Source organism: Stegastes partitus, unplaced genomic scaffold (genome assembly GCF_000690725.1).
Source record: "Stegastes partitus isolate 25-593 unplaced genomic scaffold, Stegastes_partitus-1.0.2 Scaffold113, whole genome shotgun sequence".
NCBI classification, from domain to species: Eukaryota; Metazoa; Chordata; class Actinopteri; family Pomacentridae; genus Stegastes; species Stegastes partitus.
The window spans coordinates 33716-49688 of record NW_007577844.1 but is presented as its reverse complement, the minus strand read 5'-3'; the positions used below and the strand labels follow the sequence as shown (position 1 = coordinate 49688).

The 15973-nt window shown below is 42.6% G+C and overlaps 1 protein-coding gene across 1 annotated transcript in view; it reads right to left on the bottom strand.

Annotated features, from left to right (window-relative positions):
- LOC103354605 (multidrug resistance-associated protein 4-like) overlaps positions 1 to 11292 on the bottom strand; it is a 29524-nt gene extending 18232 nt beyond the window's left edge. Inside the window, 6 exon segments of the mRNA XM_008278042.1 lie at positions 5076 to 5239; positions 5575 to 5664; positions 5771 to 5995; positions 6241 to 6361; positions 8329 to 8439; positions 11219 to 11292. Of these exon segments, the coding sequence (XP_008276264.1) occupies positions 5076 to 5239; positions 5575 to 5664; positions 5771 to 5995; positions 6241 to 6361; positions 8329 to 8439; positions 11219 to 11292 (785 nt within the window).
- Positions 11293 to 15973: the final 4681 nt, after the last annotated feature.

The window sequence follows — 15973 nt, the reverse complement described above, 5'->3', positions numbered from 1 at the left end:
CCTGAAGATGAGTAAGTTCGTTCAGCACTGATTCTACTTTCATGAACTTATCTGGTAAAAGTAGAAAATAATGTTAATAAGTGATGTTTTTTTTTATAGCATTTTTTAAAAACAGGAGGCGGCCATTTTTGGCCACAAACACGGTGAGTGGGAGTTTATCTTTTTTGGTCACTGCACAACAAATTTATGATGAATACAAATCACTGTTCTGATAATTTTTGACATACATTTAGTTCCAATGATGGTTTAAAAAAAAAACTATTAGATAGCATGTTTTACTTGGTTCATCAAAAGTAATTTAGTGTTTTTCTCCCTTTATAAATCATGAGCATGATGGAGTCAAACAGGCGTTTAAAGGGTTGAAATTCAGATTTTAAAGGAGATTTTGATTTTCATGTCAGAAGTGATGCAAATTCAAGAAATCAAGTGGTGAAAGTGGAAAATTTGGTTAATATACATTTTAAAGCATTTTAAGAATGCAATCAGGAGGTGGTCTGAGTGGAAGTTTTATCTACTTTGATCTCTTCTCAAAAATCCTAAAGCATAATAATCAGTGTTACTGTTAATCAATTGCATATCTCAGACTGTTCTTTTTATAAAAGAAGTGAAATGGATGGCACAGGGAATGTAGACAATGGTCATTTTTGGGGTTGTTTTAAACCAAGTCCATCGTGCAACCAAACTGGCATTTGAAGGGTTAAACAATTTAAAAGGAATGAACATTTTAAGTTCAAGTTAAGTTCTTAGTGATAAAAACTTATGTTAGTTAAAAACGTTTTGCAGTTAAAGTAGCAAAACACATTAAAAATCTACTATTTCCAGACTTATTGTTGGGGGTGGCAAACATCGAACAAAGCCAGCGTGTTAGCAATAACCAAATGAAAATAGGTAAGTTGTCTAAAGAAATATTCAGTGATTGTGTAAACAAACATTCTAAAAGGCCTTGTCATCAACAATCTTGCAATATTATGACGTCAGGCTGCTGTTCCTTTGTGTATTTGTATTTGTGTATTTGTGATGTATTGAACATACATCCACTAAGTAACTCATGATTACCCTAAATATACACGTGGGCAAAATTGTTGGTAGCCCTCCGGTAATGAAAGAAAACCCCACAATGGTCACACAAATGACTTGAATCTGACAACAGTAATTGTAATTAAAAATTTTATGAAAATTAACCAATGAAAATCAGACCTTTCTTTTGAACCATGGTTCAACAGAATTATTTTTAAAAATAAACTCATGAAATAGGCTTAAAATAATCTTAAAACTACATTATGTGTCACAATAAGAGTAGTAATTTAAGAAGAAAAAAAAAAGCTTGTTACCTTTGAAAGTTTTCTCCTCTGCTTTTTTTTGCTGGTTGGCGCGAAATCCATTCTGGGATGCTTTCTTTCCCAAATCTACACAAGGCTGTACTTGTGTAATTATTGGCACCAATGGTGAAGATCGTTCTTTAGCTTCTGGTAAGTTCAGATTTTTCTAAATAATATAGACAATGGAAAAAAAAATAAGGGGGAAATTCAATCTTTAGTTCAAGTGCATTTGTTCAGTGTGAAAAAAATCCCACATTAAAAAATAATTCTTTCACATCTTTCAAATTATGTGTGCCAGGGTTAGGGTTGTGCCAAAATTATTAGCACCCTTGATGTTAATACTTTGTACAACCCCCTTTGCCAACAATTCATTTGAGTTGAGTTGAAGGTTACATTTTTCTACAATTTTCAGTGTGAGAGTATGCTTCTGCAATAAAAATTGAATTTATTTTAAGGCTTTTAACACATCTTAACCTCAGCCAATAATTATGGAGGGTGCTGTATTTCCTTTGCTTTTAAAGCGACATTTAAAGAGCACTTTAAAAGCAAAAATAAAATAAATAAAAAATCATTCAAGGTGGACGGTTGTTAATGATGGACATGGCTTCATAGAAGAACGTCCTTAAGAAGCGCCGTCCGGTCCTCTTGAACTGCTCGCAAGGACAGAGCTGAGTACGCTTCTTACTGTCCTAATCTGCTGTTCCCATATGCCTCCAACATGACTTGAACTCAGGGTGTTCATGCGGACATCACACTGCCTCTCTGCCAGAAATACAGCAATTCTGTCTTTGTCCATTTCGTTCAGAGCTCTTTCCATTTCAATTCTTTCTCCAACAGTGTTGGTTCCCTGATCTGATCTTATATGTCTTACAGCTCCACGGATGGATGTGTAGCATTAAGAAGTGCGTCTGTTGTCATGTCTTCCAACATCTCCACATGAACTGCCCTGGAGCATAGGCACGTGAAAAGGAGACCATAACGTTTATGTTCCTTGCAACCTTGTTTTGTAAGACGTGGCCAAAACAGTCCATACTGCAGTAGGTGAACAGTGGTGAGGGGTCAACTCGGTCATTGGGCAGATCTGCCATCTGCTGTTCCTCTGATGGCCTGCGAGCTCTTCTGCAGGGAACACACTGTCTTATCTACTGAGCTACTGCCTTACTGCCACAGATGATCCAGTAACCATTGGTCCTAAGTTCATTTAGGGTTGGTCCTCTGCTTTGGTGTTGTGTCTTTTCATGATAATGTGCAAGAATGAGGCATGTACCGATACTGTCTTGTGGAAAGATTACCAGTTGTCTGAGATCAAGTGGTGCAGATGTTCTTTTCAGTCTTCCTTCCACCCTCATTCAACCATCTTCGAGGTGTGGCTCAAGCTGGTAGAGTTTATGATTGAGAGGCAGTTTTCCAGATTTCTGGCCAAGTATGTGCAACTCTTCTTTAAATGCGTCTTGCTGAGCAAGCCTGACAAGAGCAAGTGAAGCCCTTCTTCTTTCCTCAACAGTTAGAGGTTCTGTTTGCTTTATCCTCTTTGCTAGCCACTGGATTTGAGCGATTGCATCTACAGCCATATTCCATTTAGTGAACCGGAACAGCTGCTCTTGAAAACTGACATGCCTTGTAGCCTCGGTTCTCAACATTTGGGTTGCTTTTATCACAGGATCTCCCACCAACAGCTCCCCAGTTCCATGACTTACCACAACCTCTGCTTCCCATAGCAACTTTGGACCAGTAAGCCAGCTTGAGCTGATTAATTCTGACACATTCAGGCCACTTGAGGCATGATCAGCAGGGTTTTCTTTGGTGTCAACGTAGAACCACTGTCCTGGATCGGTAGTTTCTCGTATCCTCTGAACACGGTTTGCGACAAAGACGTGAAACCGTTTGGCTGCATTGTTGATGTAACCTATGACAACTCGTGAGTCTGTCCAGAAAAACTCTGTCTGCTCTGAGCTCAAGTTCCTCCTTTAGCACATTGCCCACAGCTGCCGAAACCGCTGCTGCAGTCAGCTTGGTGTGGTGACTGTTTTTGTGGGCGCAACTGTTGACTTGCCCATGATCAAGGAACAGTGCACCTTATCCTCACCTACCAGTCTGATATATGTGCACTGACCGTAGCCTTGACGGCTTGCATCTGAGAAGTGATGCAGTTCTACTTTCAGGATCCTTCCAAAATTCTCTGGACTGAAGCATCTTGGGATCTGAATCTTGTCAAGATTTTTTGTGTCCTTCTCCTAACTCTCCAATCTTGGCTCCAACTCACGTGGCAGCGGTTCATCCCAGGCAACGCCCTTGTGACACATCTTTTGAAGGATTCTCTTTCCTGTTAAGATGAATGGGGTTAAGAATCCTGACGGATCAAACACGGATGCCACTACTGAGAGGATCCCATGTCGTATAGCTGGTTTCTCATCAAGCAAGACTTTGAAACCGAAGGTATCATTTTCTGCATTCCACCTTCCTCCTAGCACTCTCTGCATCGTGGTTGCACATCCCCTAATGTGGGATGCACCACGCATGCCCAGGCTCTGGAGGCTTGTCTGCTCTCTCAGCATCACCATCTTCGTTTTTCACATACCTCTTTGTCGCCAAACGGATGAGTGCTTTAGGTGTCCAGTAGGGCATACACCAGGATTTTGGAGTCTGGGGTGTCAGGTGATGAGCTCCATACAGGCACGATCATTGATGTGCTCCCACCTTCATCTCCTGTGACACAGCATGATAATGACGCGGTATTTTCTCCACCTGGTGGGACACTCTGTATAGAAAACTTGTCTGCATGCAGCAGAGTTGGATGGTGCCCTTTGCATATGCCACACATGGCTTTGTTTCCGCAGTCTTTCGAGATGTGTCCTCTTCTCAGGCATGCAAAACACAGTTTACTGTCCTGAACAAACTCTCCTTTCTTCCAAAGATTTTTCCTTGAGTTTTTGACATGTATGTGTTGAGTGGTTTTCACATACACTTAAATAGGTTTGGACTATATACTGGTGTGCTCAATTTCTTTGATTTGTTTGAATCTTTTGACTTGTCATCAAAAGCGATGACTTTGGTTGTGTGACTTGCACCTGGAGCCGTTACATTAGTGGCAAAGGTGTTTGCCTTTGGTCTCTTTATTTCTCTTAAGGACTTTTCTTCAGAAGGCTAAAGCCTAAAGTGCATGCAGTGACGACACTGGATTGCATGCTATGCAAGCTTCCTTGGATGTGAATGAAGCAAACTCTCTCAAGCTCGGATAGTCTTTGGCTTGATCTAATTGCTCTGTGACGTAGCGATTCCACCTGGACGTAACCCAATCAGGGAGTTTGACAAGCAGCTTTTGATTGTCTTCGCAGTTGTCCAGAACCTGAAGACCCTTGACATGAGGCATGGCGTCACTACACGTTTGGTGGAAATCACTAAACTCTCGTAGCTTAACATACTCATTTACAACAGTCTTTGGCCATTGGTTAAGCTTATCTCTGTAGGCACGTTGCACAACAACGGAGGAACCCTACCTGGCGTATAGTTTGTCTCAAGCTTGTTGATAGGCTTCTTCGTCCTTCTTCGTCCAGGCCTGACCTTGCCTCTCCACCAACAATCAAACACAGCAAATATCGTTCATCATAATCCATGCTGTGGGATATGAACTGACACAGATGCCAGAGAGACACAAACTTTACAGCCCTTCACAGGAAGGTGTAAATCAACGGATCACACCACCAGAGCTTCTGATTCTGTGATTTTTATTGCTCNTGCTGTCATCTTGTCTCTTACCTGAAGATACCAAACAGTTTTCCAAACCAAGTCTGTAGAGGCATCATGAGTGTAATGACCGCCACACCTGCTAGACATGAGGGGCCGATCTCGTACCAAAGCAGAACGATGATGACTATCGCTTGTAGAGGGCCCAACCACAGGTAGTGCAGATTGATTGTAATCTAAAGACACAATGATTAATGGTGACAGCAAGATCTGCAGAAATAGTGCTGACCTGCTTTTGGCTGTTCTATCGTTCATTGTTTACAGAAGTCCGTAAAGCCTGTAGCAGTACAGAAACATGCATACTAAAGGTTTGAGGGGATAGTTTGTGTAGCTACTGTTAGCTAATACCTACTTAATACTAAATGTTTGTCAAAACTGTGATTATAAAAAATGTAAAAGTTGATTTCAACTTCATAGCCATGTGATCTAGCAGTTAAAAATCTCTGAACTTAACTTGTAGTTTGTTCTAGTTTTCTCTGTTGTATATTTTAGCATGTTCGTGTCGCCTTACCTCATCAAAGCGACTGACATCATTTGAAAGGAGGTTCACGATTTGTCCGGTGGTTGTTTGTCCCATGGATTCACTGTTGAGGCCAAGAGCCTGACGAGAAATATTTCACTTGTCGGACGAACAGCGAATCTCTCAGAGCGATGACGGTCAAATGAAATCTGCATTTCTGCTACAAATCTGCAAAATCTTCACTGACCTTCCTGTAGACCATGTGACACATGGCCACTCTCATCTTCATGCCTGTTCTTTGGACGTGATAGAAGTAGAGATGTTGGAGGATAGTGAGAGCAAAGGTGGAGATGGACATCGCAGCAGCGTAACCGTACGCCATGTAAAGACTTCTCTCATCGTCTGGATGATAATCCTCAAAGAACAGGATTATTTTCCCCAGAAGAAGTGGCTGGATCACTTTAATTGCCTCCTTTATGACAAAGACAGTGAACAGAAATGCATAATGGAGTATGCAGACGATCTCTAACTCATCCACTGCAAACATCAGATGTGGAAAACATTGAGTCATGAATGTTAAAGTCGTAGTGACGTAGCTAAACTTTTGCTGCTAGTATTCTCAAAAACATGTCACAGCTAATCAAAAACAGTAACAGAGGATTGAAGAAAATATAAATATACAAAATATAGAGAAAGCTTTAAATAGCCAAAACTTACCTGTAAAAATACAAACAGCCCAGCCACTGCATAGGACTTTCCATAGCACTTAATAAGAACTCTGGAGAGTTTTGGCTTCTCTGATTCCTTTGTCGCCCTTCTAACTTCTTGGTCCCATAACCTACATATACAAACATGTAAAAGTGCATCAGTTCAGCTGTAACATATCATAACTGTCAAATCATAACTCCTGTCATAATGTTGTGGCCAGAAAAATATTTTTAAGAGCAAGACAAAGGAGCGAAAACTGCCTTTTATGTCCCTACTTACTTTTACCAATAATGAATGAAACGTTCAATGTTTGCGGTAGCAGAATTGTTCAAATACAAGATTACATTAAAGCTTAAAGTACAAACTGTAAATGATGATTGCTGCTCCATACAGGAGACAAGCAGATGTCATTTTACTTTAACTTTGAACACAAAGTGAGTGCTCACAAGCAGGGCAGAATTAGTCGAGATTATTTTCCTATTCAGGATTTAGAAGAAAAAGAAAATCCACTGTCATACACTTTGTAATCAAAATCATCACATTACAGCTTTGAGTATGCTCAACAGCAGGACACTGATGCTGAAAACAGTGGCTGATGAACAGAACAGTCGCTGTAGGCTGAACTTAGCATGCGTATGAAAACTGAAACATTAAAGACACTCTCCAGTGAAAATCTATTTTTTGACCTTGTTGATGTGTCCACAGGGTGTTTATTATTTGCTACAAGACATATCATGAACAAAATAAGCATTCAACACAACAGCTGAACAGTTCCTCCTTAGATCCCTACATCCACGTTTTTCTCCACTTATTCAGGCTCAGGTCGTGGAGGCGGTAGAGGAAGCACGTCATTCCAGACGTCCCTCTTCCCAGCTAGAATTTTCAATTTGTCCTGGGGATCCAGAGGCTCTATTCCAAAGCCAGATATGTGATTCCTTCCCACCTAGCTGGTTTTGCCTGGTACACTTCCAAAGGAAGTTGCCCAGGAGGCATTTTATTCAGATGCTCCAATCAGATGCTCCTTCAAGCGTGACAGAGCAGCGACTCTACTCGTAGCTCTCTCCAGATATCAAGCTCCTCACCATGTCTCACAGACTGATCCTAGCCACTCTACGGAGACACATGTATCTGACATCTCTTTCTTTCGGTCACGACCCGAAATTCATGAACATAGGTTAGGGTTGAAATATAGATTGACTGGTAAATCAAAAGCTTAACTTCTAGCTTAGCTCCATCTGGTACAACCCCGCATTCCTGCTAATGCTGCACCAAGCTGCTTGTCCAACTCACGCTCCATTTTCCTATCAGTCACTCAAACGCAAGATTCTGAAGTACTTTCAAGTAGCTGTCTGCTGATTTAGGACCACCCCCGGGCAATTCAGGCATGAAAGGCCTCCTGCTTCACCCTAACGGCCTCCTTTACTGCAGTAGGTTTACACATTGCCGTCCCATGTTGCCACGTGCATCAAGACTTGGTCACCAGACGCTCCCCTGCAAGCTCCACGACCGAGTCCGACTCCTGAAAGGCGCCTTGGTCTTCCTAATGCAGGCAATGTGATGCCCATCGTTTTCACTACAGTCATGGAGGTCTTATGAATCGCTCTTAGTCTGACCACTTGCCTTGAGAGACCCTATTTCCCTCCTGTTGCTATTGCCCCCAACAACATAGCTGTCAGGATCACGCAAACCTCTCCCCCACGATGAGGTTGCAATTCTTCAGTGTACAGATGACACAAAATCAGACTCCAACGTTGTTAAGGGAACCATTCCTGTCATCATGTAGGATGGGCCTTTCTGGATCATTATTCTTTGTTGACTTGTTGAGCACGTACAGCTGAATTTCTCCAGTATTACAACTTGTTATTGTGTCGGGGTGGGTGGAAAAAGAGGTGGCAACTTCATAGATCTGCGCACTCTAGAGGAAGCAGCAGTGTAGAACTATGTTATGTGTTATAACCAACATAATTCCATCGGGGAAATAAGGCACCATTAAAAGAACAACAGGGCTGTGGCTTCTACCTGCATTCTACATGCGGTGAGTCAGACAAGTCTCTTACTAGACATTGGGTCTAATAGTAAATGACAACGATAGAGTACCTCTGCAGCTCCTTTCCCAGGGTTTCAGACCGATCCTCTGGAAGAAGACTGAACATGTCACTTTCCTCGAGCCTCCGTTTGTGGCCGAGGTGCAGCAAGGGGGTTAGCCAGCTGAAACAGAGACGTTAGATTAGAGAAGTCAGTCCACCAGAGCTGTCCATGTTCTTATTGCTAGGGAGGCCCAGTTGTTCTAAAAGTTTAATATTGAGCATCCGAAAGTGGAACTCCCATGTTTTACTGTCTAGGACCAGGTAATCCCTGTTACTTTAAATGGGGTTAGAAAATCCCTATGTACCAACCCATAACGAATTAAAACAAATATAAATGGAGAATATTTTAACCATGTGCCAATATTTAGCAAAATAAAGACCATTAAGAGTCCTTTATTTGGGGGGAGGCCAGTTTTATAGGCGTTGCTTTGAGGAGGTATTTGTGTTTGTTTTTTCTTGAGCGACTGGGCCCTGGATCAGCTGCAAGCATGAGAAGACATGAAGACACAAAACCAAGCATGTATAATCCTTTACAAGTCAGTAAAAATAAAACAGACTTGACAATAAACAAATTGGGGGGGAAAAATTATATAATCACGCAGTTATCGGTTTGTCTACTTTAATATCACTGTCTATAATCACAGCCGGATTGTTTTGCAGTAAGTTGTACATTAGGGTCCATTTGATGGGGATCACAGGCCCCACTGGATCTAAGTATCAGGACTACAGTTTTAGTTTCACATTAGCTCACAAAAACTCCACCAAAGGCCACTAAAGCATTCATGTCACTGGGACAGTCCAACATGTTTCAGTGGTACAAAGTTTAAACATGACACCATATTGTGCAAGAATGGATCCCAAGGAGCAGCACGTACTGGGAAAATACCATTAGCCAGAGAACATCCCTAAGGGACCCATCAATACATCAATGTCACAGGCTGATTTATAGCTCCATGTTTGTGTCAGCATTGGCCCCCGGCAAATACATAATGCAGATTTGGTGGACAGGCCAGCTAAAACCAGAAATAAACACTACCTGTACCTGCAGGTACAACACAACTGACAGTAATCCTCTGAAACGTGGATCCAATTTCACACAAAGTTTCACTCCACTATGACCTCTATCTACTCTGGTCAGCCCTGTGCAAAACAACAGGAGGAAAGCAGCTCAAACACAAACACGATAACAGGAAACGAGAAATTTAAGAAAACAAGGATGGTCCAATCATTTTTTCCAGGACTGTGCAAGCATGAGAATGGCCAAATCTACCGCGTCAGGAGCCAAGCCCTCAAAGTCAAACAGGAACACCTCAAGAATGCTAATTATCAGTGACGCATGATATAAAAATTTCTGGCCAATATCCGACACGAGGATTTCTGAACTTTCAAAAGAAGAGTAGACGGACTGCATCTCATCACATCGACAGCAGCAGTTCTTCACATCCCCTGCAACCACACGATAAGGCTGTCTGGGTGTTCAGTTAAAGGTTCACTGATGGCGTGGTTGGTTTATTCCCAGTATTTTAGTTAGTATTGTAGAAATTGAGTTTTAGGTTGGGAGTTCTTTCAGTTTCCAGAAGAAAACAGCTATTTCCATCCACAGCACAGCGTTCTTCTTTAGCATTCTTCTATCAAAAACTGGAAAACACAATTTTATCTCTCAGAATTGAAGGAGATGTAACGTAGTCTTTATAACATTCAGAGAACATTTTCCAAATGTTGCAGTAAGAATGTTCCTCTGATATTATTATGCAACATTGTAAGAGTGTTTTAAAAATAATGTATTATAATATGAGGCCTTCATAACATCGTTAAAACATTTTCCAGATATTACTTTGGAAATGTTCTTCATGATTAATACATTTTCCGAATGAACATTTGAGAACGTTGTTTTCCTTTAACATCATGACAACGTTTAATAGAAGAACATTCGATAATCATTAACACAATAACATCCTCAAAACATCCTCAGAATGCTGACAGCAAATGTTCCACCTGTGTTAACCCGTCACGTACCAGGAATGTTCCAGAAATAAACATCGTGTAATCTGAGGCTTTAGTAATATTCTGAAAACAATTTCAGAATGTTTCTCAGAGAACCTCCTTCCTTTGTTATCATGTAACATTGTGGTAATGTTTTATAGAGAAACGTTCTATGATCGCGCCACTCAACAACATCTTTAGAACGTTGCACCTAAAACGTTCTCTCTCTGTTAACATATAATACAGGAACATTATTTAAATACTAATGTTATTATAATATTCTTTGAACATTACACTGACATGCTTTTGTTTTAAAACTTTCAGAGAACCTATAGGGAACGTTAGCCAAAGCTGTGGGAACGTTCGCTGCTCGCTGGGTTGTCCCACTCTGACACAATCTTTCTGTGAACTTCTGACATTTTTTGGACTCTTCGAATTTTCGTCATTACGTGAAGAGCGAACTGATGCGTTTGAAGGCATCAGTATCACCTCTGGCCTGAACCCTGGAGACACCTCTGCTCCTGGATCATTTACGAGTTTTTGAAGGACGGCTGGCAGACAACACTCCAGAGTCTATAACATGCTTCTATCAACACGGAACATGCAGACTGCATCACCTAAAGGAGCGTCTTACATCGCCAGGGTTGGTTTGGAGAGAATGGCCTCAAGGCTGCAACAAGTCATTAAAGAAAGTTCTGACTGAAGGCGTTGAGGCCACACAGGACATCTGTTTTGAAAAAGTGAAATGTCTAATTAGCTCCAGTCTGATTTTAGCAGCTCCAATTAAAACAAGAATGACCAATATGTTGGTTATTCTGCAGCACTGATGCACCAAACAGTCCGCTGACAAGCTGCCCGTCTCTCTGCTTAATGAGGTCGCAGCACCTTCACAGCAGCCTGACAAAGTCATCACTCACCACAAAAAGACCCGGGACAGGATCCTGGCTGTGGCCAGCGGGTTGTTTCTGCTGTCTGTCTTGGCCACCTCCATGCTCAGCATGGCACCAGCTCGGCCGGTTCCCAGGTCGAACAGACACACGGTGTTCGGACGCGAAGGACGAGACCGGATTCACTGCGTGTGTAGTTCACGAACATCACGTAAAACTGACATTCGGCTACGGACGCTGCAGCAGCTGTATTGGAGTGTTGTTAGACAACATTACGTACAAAATACCAGACTCTTTGTACGACAAGGAATGCTGAACTAAAGGAAAAGGGGATTTTCTGATGTAAAGAGGTGCACAACCCGCTGAGGACTTTCCATGGAGCAGGTTTGCAGGGTTGGTAGTCTGGTAGATGTGAGGCTTTTACTGACGAGCCACGGTGTGTTTTCAAAGTGAACCCATGTAGTCTCGGTGTTTGTGTCAACGTTTATTTTATGGTCATTGTTTTATTTGTGTTTGAGAGTTTTCATCGTGCCTGACATTTTTAATTCAGTTAGATTTCTGCTTTCATAGATTCAGTAAAATCCTTTTTGTATTGTATTGTATTATTTGTTCTGCAATAGTCAGGGCTGTTGCGCTTCTCAAGTCGTGCAGCTCAACAGTATTCAGCACGCCAAAGAATTCCCGCATGAAACTGAAGATTACGAGCCGACCCTGAAGGCGTTTGTGTAACAGGTTTTTCCTCACCTGTCGTCTAAAATGGTCATCACGCGCAGTAGTGAACAGGATGGTAAAGTCGGGCCGAATGTAAGTCTAAAGGGCATCTTGGGCCAAACCAAACCACAGCTGAGCGCAGACGGACCGGGGCCACATCCGGAGCGCTGCAGCCGATTCCTGGCTTATGGGCGGGACGGCGCGCGACAGTGGGCATCTAACAGCCGCAGCATGTGACCACTAAAGTACAAAGAAAGTGACATCGGTGGCTAAATGGACTGTGCAAGTTTGCCCACACAAGAACTTGTGCATGTACTTTGAATCCTGAAGCTGCTAAATGGTTTTTGTCTTCGTTGCGAAATTCATTTGCATGCCCCTGCCACATGTAAAATTATTGGAATAAAAAGCCTGCAAAAGGCCCTGTGGAGCTCAACATATGTAGCTCAGCCTCCTACTGATAAAACAGCATGAAGAATTTGAGTCTTTTGTTTTGAATCCTGGTATGACACCAGCAGTGCAAAGCAGAAACAGCTGCTGTAATCACATCTGCAAATAACATGGGCAGACGAAGACCCAACAGCAGCCTTGGTTAATTCATTTTAAGGTGCGCCGTTCCGGGACTTTACAAAGCTCACCTCATGAAAGCAGTTGGCGGAGGGTGTTTATTGGATGAGATAACATCCACAGTTCAAAGTCTTTAAATCATGGTGCTATTTTTATGCTCCTCCTCCTCACTGATGAAGCACATGAAAGCTCTTCAGTGCAAAACCAGTTCATGATAGAAAACCCTGGTGGATTCAGAAGACCTTTTTGAAAATGCTTGACCTTGTAAGAGAGGAACCCTGCAATGCAAAGCCATGAGCAGCTATGAACGCTGAATTAAGCCTGTTAAAGACGTGTTATTACAACTGACTGCCAAGTCTAAAAGCCACAGAAATGAACAGAGTTTATAAATTCTACAGCTTTATCTGTCTAAGAAGTTGGGAGATATTTCAGTTACACAAAGCCGTCAGCAGAGGGAGCTGAGAGGTGTTCCTGACTGCTTTTAGTGGCTGTGAAATGCTCTGTCAGAATCATCTGTTTAAGAAGATAATGAAAATGAGATGATCCAACACATTCACAAGTTGCCTATGAAGCCAACTGGTTTGCTTACACTGCTTGTCTGTTTCTCTGTCCCACAGAGTGGCTTTATGACAGTGCAGCAGGAACACACAAGTGCCGTATTGGTCATGTTGTGATGCGACCAGTTTAACCGAGAGACTGTCATTCAAAGATTTAATGAAAAACGTCTGAAATTAGACTTTTGCATGGAAGAACTGCCCCAATCGAAATGGTTTAAAACGTAAATATATCCTCATAACTCTAAAATGCTGCCACGAAAAGTTAAAGGTAAAATGAGATTCTAACGCTTACCTCTGGAGACGACCTCCGTTAGCTTGAAAGCATACTTCAGGTGAAAATACATCAACAGTAGTTTCTGATGTGTGACGTTACCTGAAGTTACGATCACAGCGGAGTCCCTGCACTCCTGAACACAAACTGGTCAATCTATTGGCTGTCCATCTGCACATCAGCAGCCACAGCTGCATCCTGGGCCCCAGCTGTTGCTGTGTCACATCTTGTTTACACCAGGGGCCAAGACTATGTTTGACCTAGTTGCTGAAAAGCCCAGGAGGCAAATCAAAAGTAAGTCATATAAAACAGAGACAGGCAGCAAAGAAAGAGGACATTATGTAATCATTCACTTTTGCCAGTTTAGAGAGGAGACAGCGTGTTACTTTCAGCTTAAGATCACGAAGTTATAAACCCCATAATGGGAACATTGTGATTTTGACTTTGGACCACAACAGCCACATTCACACTTTGCATTAAAGTGAGTGTGGGGCAGTAAGCATGTCATTTCACAGCAGTCATCAGAATGCATCTCCACGTCCACATCTTGAGTGATTGCTTCTGATCAGAATTTCCCTGCTTTACATTCCAATAAACACACACAGCATTTACATTTGCCAAGATAAATGTTGTCGTTTCTAACCATCAGGATGTAGGAATGCACAGTCTGTGCTCAGTTTGCTGGAGATCAAAAGAAAAAAAACAACAAAACAAAAGACAGACCAGTCTATTCCTTGATGTGTTCCAGACAAACCAGCTCACTCAAGACATTTGACCCACTAGGATCATATCCCAAATATATTTCAATGGGCCTCTCAGAATTTCCAGATGTCATCAACGGAACCAGTTTACATGATGTGAGAATGAAACCATGGTTCTGCTAATCCAGGTGACATCAGTTGGGAAGGCGGTCCTTCAAAGTGGCCCAGAACACACAACTAAAAGATGCCATATGCAGCCCAGACCACCTCCACATGTTGTCTGAGCTATCAGATCTCAGTGCATCTTGTGAGCATTCCTACCTGTACGAGGAGCTTTCCACTTGTGCACGGACCAAGCAGGATGCATGTTAATGCCAGATGAGAACAAGGCCATTGTGTCTGTCAGCCAGTACTGCAGAATGTGAAACCAAGTTTATTGGCAGACATAATCCTCAGAAGATTGTGTCTACTGATATGAGTCCACCTCACGCTTTATATTCAGTTAATTTAAGCTTTATTATCGCAGTGCCAGCGTGAACTTTGTAGAACAAACCTAATAGGAAATTAGAGTTGAAGACATGTCACAGTCCTGTAGTGGGGCAGGGGGACATGGCCAAAAATATTTATCATTAATAACAGTATAACTGATGATATGATTGAGTGGCAGGTGGTGGGCGAATATTCGGTTCTTAAAATTGTTATGCGGACATCACCACAATGAAGTCCCACCTTCAATGTACAATGGATATCAGGTGGTTCTCTCTGTGCTCTCTCCTCCTCCTCTCTCGGATAGTTTCTCCAGTCAGATACTGCAAACCGATGATCAAACCACCAACAGGAATGCTGTGCAGAAGTCAGCTTATGTAATTACAAATAAAGTGTATGTGCATTCTAAATACAGTGCACACTGTTAGCGTTATGAATAAAGCAGAAGGGAGCTGGACGTGCTTCTGTTCCTGTGGCCCTCTGGAGTCTGGCACTGCTGCAACTTACATCACAGATCAAACCAAGTTCTTCACTAAAACATACCATAAAAACACACCAGCTGACTATTTACTGGACACATCCACAGTGTGTAATATCTCCCTAAAACAGTTCCTGCTCTTACATAATCTGTCAAAGTAGAACCCGTCCCAGCAGTTATCAGGTCCATTTTCCTTTCAGCAGTCTCTTACAAAGTCTCACCCCAACACCCTGCAAAGCCACCCCACCTTCCAGTCACACCTCTTCTACGTGTCCAGACAAGGGAATGATTCTGGGGCAAGATCTGGAGCGTGATGTGCTTTGCGATTATCTGCCTGCGTTCATCTCACCCCCTTTCTGCCTCAACTGCCCCTGGCAGAACCAGGGCCGGAGCTGTTTGCACACATCAAACGCTCCAGGTGGCTGACCACTCAGGCACATAGTGAGAGGAGGAGACACTGGCAGTGGACAGCCAATAGGAGAACAGACGAGCCAATAGAGGGACGCCATGATCACAGTCCAAACGAGCCCCTCCATCCTGTTACACCATCAAACACATCACACCCAATTTCCACCATTCAATCTGCTTTTAGCTCTGTGCACGCAGCTGAATGCCGGAACAGGTGAAAAGTACAAAGAGTGAGCTGAGGAAAGGGAGATAAGATAAAGTGAAGTCCCAACCAGTCCAGATCAGACTGTGGTAGATGGAGATGAAAGGCTGGAATAACAGTGATGGTATAAATGGAGAGGGGCAGCTGCTGCCTTGGCCTGCCTCCTTGCTTTACTACCCAAAACATGGCCCTCTGCGGTGCACATGAGTCCCTCTGGCAGCGTGAACAGACTTGGAAGCGGGGTGGGGGAGTGGAGGGGTTCAGCTGGGCGACAGAGGGTTGCTGGGAGGAGCACAGCTGGCTGCCAGAGTGCTCNAATCTCCCACTTTGGTCTCCATGTTGCCAACTTCAACTGCAACACGCTGAAGCTGAAGGCCACGTTTCCCTCAACACCAGACGTCACTGCA